The 9,695-nt window shown below is 33.7% G+C and overlaps 1 protein-coding gene across 1 annotated transcript; it reads right to left on the bottom strand.

Moving 5' to 3' along the window:
* Positions 1 to 207: 207 nt before the first annotated feature.
* Positions 208 to 9,430, bottom strand: TRIADDRAFT_57661 (uncharacterized protein; the record flags this gene model as incomplete). The annotated part of the gene is made up of 31 exons (XM_002113423.1): positions 208 to 457; positions 760 to 1,460; positions 1,533 to 1,639; positions 1,853 to 1,943; positions 2,038 to 2,100; positions 2,189 to 2,260; positions 2,356 to 2,410; positions 2,770 to 2,959; positions 3,079 to 3,208; positions 3,292 to 3,423; positions 3,495 to 3,544; positions 3,765 to 3,792; positions 4,248 to 4,391; positions 4,660 to 4,786; positions 4,871 to 4,948; positions 5,031 to 5,055; positions 5,161 to 5,215; positions 5,303 to 5,352; positions 5,429 to 5,569; positions 5,673 to 5,762; positions 5,845 to 5,932; positions 6,005 to 6,208; positions 6,674 to 6,767; positions 6,890 to 7,049; positions 7,158 to 7,263; positions 7,403 to 7,487; positions 7,592 to 7,729; positions 7,856 to 7,964; positions 8,112 to 8,183; positions 8,368 to 8,850; positions 9,253 to 9,430. The coding sequence occupies 31 exons, from the start codon at positions 9,428 to 9,430 to the stop codon at positions 208 to 210; spliced, it is 4,296 nt and encodes a 1,431-aa protein (XP_002113459.1).
* Between the last annotated feature and the right edge of the window lie 265 nt (positions 9,431 to 9,695).

The raw sequence follows: 9,695 nt of genomic DNA, 5'->3' as shown, positions 1-9,695 counted from the left end.
GAAATTTTACAAATCTTCGCAGTAGGCCATTTATTAAGTGTAAGTAGATATCGTACCAAGCATGATTGAATGTTTACGATACGAGTTTACAGTACAATATTTAATACTAGCTGTCTATCTATGAATCACTAGATCATGTGTCAACAATCGATCTTAAATAATAATTTAGATTTACAGTACATTCATTCGATTTCTAGGAAGAAAATTTTATCTTCGAGCACTCTTTCTCCTGCTTTTGGTTCTTAGGTTAACTCCTTTCTTAGTAGTCTTTTGAGGTTGCGAAGATGTTGGTGCTAAAATTTTGGCGGGCATTTTGAAAGATAAAGGGCTATTTGAAAAATTCGAACTAGCTTTCTTTGAAGTCTCAATTTCCGCCCGGTTAGTTTCTGGGATCCTGGAGTAGTTCGATTTCATTTTTCTTGCTGATTTCATTGGTATATTTTCTGAATTTACTTGACTATGTAGTAAAATAATAAACCAGTTCATTTTAGTCAAACAAGTATACAAACGGTAAATGTAATTTATTAAGATTGAGAAGATGAATGTGCCTTAAAAATCACGACTTGCTACTACACAAGCATGCTAGCGAACAACCAATATGTTAATAGCAGTAACTAAACATAAAGCTACAAGAAGTACTAAGTCTCAGCTTGTACTTTCCGAATTACAATTCTTTGAATTGAATACTTTATTCGAACGATGTGGTGAAATCGTAATCATCATTTCTAGATTAGCGCAAGTCATGGACAGTACTAATACCTTTGCTGACTGAAAGAAGGCTCCGCAACACTTGATTTTCCAGACGCAATCTTGGCCAGTTTTTTACTCATAGATCGCGTTACTCGTGGAGAGTGTTCCAGGATGGATCGATAATGTTGAGGCACTCTGTAATGAGCCATTGCCAAAGTAGATGATAAAATCGACCTAGCACTGAGATCTATAGTACTTGTAGGCGATAGTTCAGAGGATAACATAGAAATATCATCAGAACTTCTTAATTTCATTCGAAAACTTTTGTCATGGGTGGAATCCAAGGCACCAAATTCAGAGTTCAAAATTGGTAAACTATCAAGAGTTTTCGGAGTTTTCGGTTCTTTTATACTTGAAGTACTGACAACAGGAGCAGTAGTACTTATACGGAAAATATCAGGATTATCCTTCAATGATGGGATAATATCCATCTCATGGATGTTACTGTCATTATCTGGGTCCAAGTTCTCATCAGAAACATCTTCATTGTCATCTACGAAGGAGGCCACAGCACTGCTGCGCGAGGGATGAGCTACTGAAGATTCGCCCTTCGTGCGTCTTGCGGTCACTTTATCATTTGTTGTTAATGGAGTACCTTCTAAAAGGATGACTTCAGGACCATCATCAGAGTCATTATCTAAGTCATTTTTATCGCTAATTGATTCTTCTTGTATGTCCACATCCATACTCTGACTATCTTTAGAATCCATCTACAAAGAATCAAACGATATAAAAAACCGTAACGAATTGAGTTTAGCTATTAAAAGTATAAATAGCATTACCAAACTACTATCGTCGGATGAAGAGTTATGATGCTGTTGGTCTTTAAAACTGACACGCGGTCTAGCTGAAAAAGGTCTTGATGCTCGAGTACTAGATGGTTCAATAGCTAATAAAATAGTTATAAAATTAAGAGACAGGCTATTTTTCACTTTTACCGTGATGAACAATTGTGATATCATATGAAAAGTTTACAATACATTGCCTAAGGATCTTGCGTTGCGGTGTCGTATAAGTATTGGTCACAGCATCTGCCATTCAAACCGTATATGAAATTAACCAAATTTTTAACAAAATATATGATATACAATACAGTACTTACCGCCTTCTAAATTACTGGGCATGCCTCCGATAGCTCTATTCTCAGTTCTAGTTGCAAAATATTTATCTGATTTCGGTGTGATATGGTGTACCTAAAGATATATCAGTAGTAAAACATAAATTTTACATGTTCGTGGCTAATTTTATTCGTAATTCCCTACGGAAGTTGTAGATCACAGTACGCACTTTTAATACGGTGTCAGGGAGCGGCATAACACCTTTCCTAACATCGTTTCCAATGTTATTAGCCTTACGAATTCCCAAATAGAAGCAGTTAGGCAATAAAAATATTAAACTGGAATTCTTAAATTATTGCTGATATTGTTTTGAAAATTACCAAGATATCTTTTTGATCGCCAAGATTTAATTGTACATGCTTTTTAACTACTTTGTTTTCTGCAGTCAATTTCTACGAGTAAATCATTTGGAACATTCATTTCTTGTTAAAGGCGAAACCCACAAAAGAATTTTTAATTTAATGCAGTATTGTATAGCATATCCTACCCGCAATAATTCCATACGACTGAGTTGCTCTTGCGAATAGGAACTATATGCTGGCCTATTAAATTTTCAGTAATATTTCTACTAAGCTATGCTAAAAAATTATTAATACCAAAGTTTATCTAACTGTGTTTGCCGTACCGTCTATGTAGAATCTTTTCGAGCGATTCCGGATCTGATATATCCTGAAATTTAATGACTGATTACTACAACATTTTTGAGGCCACATACAACATAATATGCAAACTCTAGGATAGCTCTGAAAGATAGATACATTGTTTAATCCTTTCTTATTGTTGTTAGTTACCTTCTTTCCGTAGTTACTGACAGGGCTATATCAAAAAAATAAACGATCGCCTAACATCAGTAATCTAACTTTCCATAAATTTCTGATACCCTGAAATTATTAGAACTAACCTGGCTTCTCGGCTATCGGAAGGAAGTAGGGGGGGACTAATAAAAGGCAAAAATTTTGTTGCTCTGGTTTTACAACTACGCCTAACTTCCTCCACTTTTGTTACGATTTTACCTAACATTTCCGTCGACGATCGATTCGAAAATTGAGAGTATTTCATGTCAACCGACAGTGGCGTGCAATCTTTTGTAACTAAATGGTAAAACAATATCAGATTATGTTGTAAAAATGTAGATTTATAAAGTTAACCGGAAGCAAAATCCAAGCAGTTAATGTATTGTATATAGTATTTTCTGTAACAAGATTTTTACATTTTTCATTTGGTGTATGTGGTGACTTTATGGACAGTAACTTTTGGTGAATATTCGGAATAGTTTGCTTTATTCCGTTGATCGCAATATTCATCGAGCGAAGACGATCCATATCATAGTTAGGGGCGTCCTAATTATTAGATATATATAATACGCAATCATAATAAAGCTTATCCAAGCATATTATCTGTAAAATAAAACATATATAGCTACCATTGCTCTTGTGGTCAGTCTTTCCATAGCAGCAACTGCTTCTGGATAGCGTCCGCGTTGGACATAAAAATCGACTAGCAATTCATATTTAGAAGGATGTGACTTCTTTTCCAACCATTCGGTAAATTTTGCCTTATTAAACATATTACAGTGTTAGTATTTAACTATTTTATCTATTGTTGTACCTACTAGAAGAAACTTACAATGTCTTCATCACTGCTTATTATTCCTGATATCTCCGTCAGGTGTCCGTCTGTTAAGAATCAAAATAAGTGCAATAAGAGAAATAAAAGAACTTTTGGATTCAACTTCCAATTATCAAAATGTCATATGTCTTACACTTGTCGCTTTCCTCGAGGATGTAGTAAAATAAATCCTTGTCCGAAGGCTTATAAAAGGCATAATTTTGAATATTAGCTTACAGCCTACACTGCTGCCTATATAATTGGTTATAAATGCCATAAAAACTATACCTGCAGTGATAATGCCTCCGCCACCAAACTAAAATTTTTTTAAAATATTTGAAACTACAGTTAATAATATTACTCAAACGTAATTTCATAACGAATGAAAAATCTACAAATTTTTAACAATGCATAACAATGATAGGTATACCCATTTGCAATCAGTATTTCAAAGACCAGTCGTTTGTTATCAGAAATACGAGTCTGTAATTGTACATTTCGGTAATACTGTAGACATAATCTAAGACGATCTATGTAGAAGAGGATGCAGTTAATCGATTCTGATGTTCAAAATAGCCATTATTAAAAGTAATATTTAATAAAATTACTATGTCGCAGTAAGGTCCTCAGAATTCGCTCATTTTGCCATTCAGCGATTTGAACATTAATTACTGGATTTCGTAAAGTTTCTACGGCAAGCTATTGGGTTAAGTAATAAAATAATAATTTAGATTTTATAATGTGGAAGATAATTCAATTTTGCATACTTACATCGAACTGATGCCCATCTAGTAACCAGAGGCCATAAAGTAGCTTCGTTAAACCTTTCTCTAATCCGAATCTAATTGCGAATTCTGAAGCAAGATCACTAAAAGTTTCATACTTTTTTCCTAAGTCCAGCAACGCGTAAAAAATCTGGTGATTGAAAATTAAAGAAAAGTTTCCAAAGAAAAACAGCATATTCTTCAACGATTTGCATTGCTAGTATCCTAAATTGGTTACGTTTGAAAAGATACAATGCTGTGTTTTATTTTGACATCAGGGCTATGAATAAAATATATATTCAGCAGAGCCTGCAATCAGATAATATCGAGATATTAGGTTACAGATTGTTACGTCGAGTCGCTTGTATATATATATCAAATTGTGATAGATAGTGATGATAATGTAAAAGATATTTTACATGTAAGCTTGGAGGAGGGTAGACTCCGCGTCCATTTGCGCTAGGACCCCAAATTTCATCTACCGGACTTTTTAGTAGTGCGATTATCCCATCGATCATTAATCCTGTATCGCACGTTCTTAATTCCCTTGATGAATAAGTAAATTATCTATTGTAAATAACATATAAATCTTCAATAGTATATTAACAGGTTTAGAAACTTTAAATTTACCCTTGATCTGTATATAAAAGTTGCCTTCGGGCTTCCAGATATTCGGCAAATATAGCCTTAGTAGGAAAACAGACCAGGCTGCGGTGTCAAGCAAACAAGGAGTAGTTAAAGATTATAATGATAATAAAAGGAAAATATCTGTGAGGAAATATTTTTTCACCTAGTATCGGATGAGGCAACTTCCTCTGCAACCGATAAAATATCAGTAAATCATGATAAATAGCGTATGATAATAAGATCATCATTTTTAAAATAGCATCATACGAAAAGTATTAAGACAATTTTTAAACCTGCTACTTCTGGTAAGATCTCATTACCAAGAAGCCAAAGTAATACGTCAAGCCACTAAATAATATAATTACGAATATTTAAATGATGAATTTCAGATTTAAGAATTATTTTAATTTAATAGTAATGATTTTTATGATATACCTCATTAATAAATAAGGTTGCTTGCAATTTGCTTTCTATTTCAGCCACACCTAAATATAGCGCAAAAGTAATTAGAATACACAGTACAAATGTAGTAAAATTGATATCCTACTAATTAATGATAACCTTGTTCCGTTGTATTATCGGAATAATCGATGAGACCACAAAAATTTAAAGTCAAATAACGAAATAATCCAGAATATCTGCGCAAAGTTTTATAGGTGCTATCTCCAATACTTAAAGCTCTTCCGTCGAAGATTGGTTCGCCTGTTTTAAAAAGTGTGAAGATCAGAAATAGCTAATTAAATATAGGAAAAAATTTCTTTGTATCTTCAACGATCACTCACACAATTGTCAAGCGAATACTTACACAATTCGTCAAGCGAATTTTTGTAATTGTTTACTAATAACCAAGCCCATTCTAGCACAAGACGTAGAGAGCATCCAGATTTGGAGTAATCTACAATTTAGAGAATAATTAAGGAAATTATATCACCTAGTGCACACGAAATATAGCAAAAAAACTTCTAGTTTCTACGAACCGATGTTAGACCAAGTCTTAATACAGGAGGATATAAATGATGATGACCCTTCTTCTAAGCAAGTTGTTAAGATTGCTAAGCGTTGCTCCTTTGCGCAATAAAAGAATTCTAAATGAGTTCTATAGCATTACATATCGTGTCACTTGCTAATAACACTTACTGCAGCATTAGTTGTCTTGGTATCTACACTCGCTGGTAAAATTCCAGCCATGCCAAAAGCTTGAAAAATGTCTTGTGGATTTCTTAGAGCAGAAGGACCATCATTGTTTAAAGTAGCTAACGCATTGAGTTGAACACCTAACGATTCAACTTCTATCAGTCCTGTGTCCATTACAAAAAGCGTATCTACCCCAAAAAATTTAGGCTAAAATATTAGTATATAAGATGAAGATGATCCTATGCCCAATACTATACGGACATAGTGGAGTAAGCAAGTTGGCACATATTTATGATATTGCGTTCAGATGTACTAGTGTAGCATTGACACAGTATTAATTTTAACCTAACTGTGATAATGACTATTTTATCATATACGATACATATTTGTATAGTGATTCAATCACATGATAATTCTATTCATTTATAGGTTATAAATCATTGTCATATTGCATATCGATCTCGAAAGTTACCAAAGGATAATGACCAGGGCCATGATGTTTGCTCTGTGGCTACATTGGATGAAGGTTGATAACGAGTTAATTTTCTTCTATTGATATTTGCAACCTAAGTGAGAGATTAGGATAGATCGATCAGTATTAATTACGCTACAAATTTATCAACCGTGATAGTATATGGTCAACAGATAAATCAAATTACTTAGCAAACTTACTAGAATATTATCAGCAATAGCAGAATGGGCTACTTCTGTCATATCGGTAAATGCAAAAAAAGGACAAGCACCACTCTTATCTACATAGCTAGGGCTATTGAAATAGAATACGAGCAATCGAACAATTTTTTAATTTTATTATTTCCAAAGTCAAAATCATTGAATTACAATACGTATATCCTCACATTGATATATAATGGTCGAATAAATACTTACTTTAAGTAAGACGGTAAATGCATGTGATACCATACGTTGATATTGAATATGCCAATGTAACAAACAGGTGAGGCACTAGACCCAATATTATACGATTCCCAAATAAAAGCCGCTAGCGTAGAATTTACATTAACTCCATCATTATCTCGAATCGGTCGTTCTATATCGTAACAAATTGTACAAAAATCCTCAAGAATAAGCTTGCAACTAAAAAACAAGTGCTTATTATTATTTTAAATCAAATGCAATGTAAATCAGATTAAAATACCAATAGCAAAACACGATATCAAACGGCTATCATTTGCGTCATTCAATAGTGAATAGCAATTGCTGGATAAGGTGTGAGTGAATACTGGGTGGCAGGATTCAAGAGCCTAAGATAGATGATAATATATGTTACATTACTTTGTGGCTAACTGACTGTCCTATTTCACGTCAACTTTCAATATTCATTATTGTTGAACATCAACTGTAGTTACAGTTAGCAATCGCTTTTGTTGTAAATTTTCATACCATGTAATAAAATCTTTCAGTTAATTTTTCACGCTGGCTAAATTTTAGTTGATACATTTTTATTACAGCAGAACTAGAAGGGTTCCTGCAATACCATAAAGAGTTTTTCGGTTATTTACCGTTAATAATATAAATGTTGAATCGATTGTCCAACTCTATTTACTGATATCAGGCTAAATCATGTCTTACGTTGAGTCTTTCAGTGACGACCCTGAAGCAGCCCATAAATAGCAGAATGGCTTAGGATCATCTTCTGGTTCTTGATATACAAAATGGGTAATAGGAATTCCATTTATAGTATCATCTAAAAAGACATTTACGCTATGTCTAGAACACAAATAACAGCATATTACAACTAATCCCGTAAGATAGAACAATTGCAAGGGTATATTATTAATAACATGTGTATAAAGTTGTTATTAACAATGAACTAGTAGAAAAGGTTGCTCATACATTAATGAGTAATCTTTTAAGTTGTAGAACTGAATCCCTCCGAATTTTAAACCCGCAACAATACAATTGATTTGCTGAATATACTTTAAACAGGTAACTTCGGCTTCCTCTGCAAAGCAAGCAAAAAAGACATTATATAGCAATATTTAAGTACATGATTTCAAATAATAGCTATATTGTAAAAGTTACTGTACTATTCATAACCTAATCTCTACATGACATACTGCAATAATTTATCACAAAAATCTCTTCTTACTCTTTGAAAAACTGCGATACTGTTTGAAGTCGGAATAGAAGTAACAGAATTTTCCATTCTCTTGAAATTTGGCTGCAAAAGAATAGTTTAGATCAACAGTAAGATATCAACGATATTTCATACTACGTTATAGATAATATCAATTGAATTGAGTTAGGGAAAAGTAGGCCAGATCAGTTAATTAGCTATCATTGACTACAGCGCAGTACAATAAAGAACAGTACAACTTTAAAAATATGGAGAAAGTTTTTTTCACCTCCTAAACGCAAACATAGATGCATTTGATATTTCCTTGCAGTTGAACGGAGTGTAGCATAGTCTGCCGTTGTGCCAGCATCAATTATTTGAACATTTCTAGGGCAACTTTCATCACAAACTAAACTTTGATCGTCCATCCCCATGTCAAGTAAATAAATACTGCCATCAACAGCACCAAGGGCTACAACACCAAAAAAAAGCCTTAAAGCATTGCCAAAGTTGGCCGGAGTAGCTGTTGGGCCACCATCGGTTGTCATGGTAGAAACAAAGGTGGGAGTAAATGGTAACTCGATTGCTTTAACAACTCGAGAAATAGCAGGATCATAAAGATAAAGTAATCCACTGTCTGCACGCAGAAAGCTGTTGGTTGTGGTTGATATAGCCATCACTAACATGTTTGAATTATGCGATGAGAATTCATCTACCCCAACTATCGTAGCAGATGAGTCTTTCTTCCAATTCCACGATGAGATACAGTTACCTTAATTAAAGCGATGATAAATTTGAAGATTAATTCTATGATATAAAATAAAGTCGATTGGAATAAAAGCAAGTATTGTCATAATGTACAAATTTTATTCATATCGCACTATTCCTTGGCAGTACCTATGTAATTCTATGTAGACTACTGAAATTAGTATCCATATGCAAGGTTAACTCAGTATTTAGCTCAATGCAAAAAGCTACTTTATCTAAGTGTTGTACTGCGATTAGAATCAGAATTCATCCGATTACGTAATTTTTGACACCAAGAATTATTTTAATCTAGAATTCAGTTTTGGAAATTTACTGTATGTACGTATTATATAATTTGCAAATGGTCAAGGAATACCATGCCAACACAAGCGATCAGAACAATTACTACAATGTTACTGTTAATTACCATTTCGACAGTCAAGAACTTCCAAATGAGAGCTTTGATACAGCCAACACTGCCATCCATTTTCACAGGTTCCACCTTGTCTGTTTGGAGGTGTTGGTAAGTTATCCAATCTTTCAATGGATGGTTTACAATAGGGCATAAAGGAGGAAATTTTATAAGGCTTTGATAGATGTGGCATGTTGATTGTTGTGGATATTGTCGGAGCTGTTCAATGCAATAGTCCAAAATCAATTAATACAGTATTACGTTTGTATAAATAGTGTATGGTTGCAACAGTCGATAGACAAATGTGAGAAAGAATCAGCACGTATATGGTGTAGACCACGCTACAGTAGTACAGCATTCTAATGGTATTTCCACCATATTTGTACCCGTAATAATAGATTAAAAACTTTCCTGCTATGGACATCAGTCATAAATAAGATTGGAGTTCGTTCAAGTTA

Source organism: Trichoplax adhaerens, genomic scaffold (genome assembly GCF_000150275.1).
Source record: "Trichoplax adhaerens TRIADscaffold_6 genomic scaffold, whole genome shotgun sequence".
In the NCBI taxonomy this organism is placed as follows: domain Eukaryota; kingdom Metazoa; phylum Placozoa; class Uniplacotomia; order Trichoplacea; family Trichoplacidae; genus Trichoplax; species Trichoplax adhaerens.
This window is presented reverse-complemented; position numbering and strand designations above follow the sequence as displayed.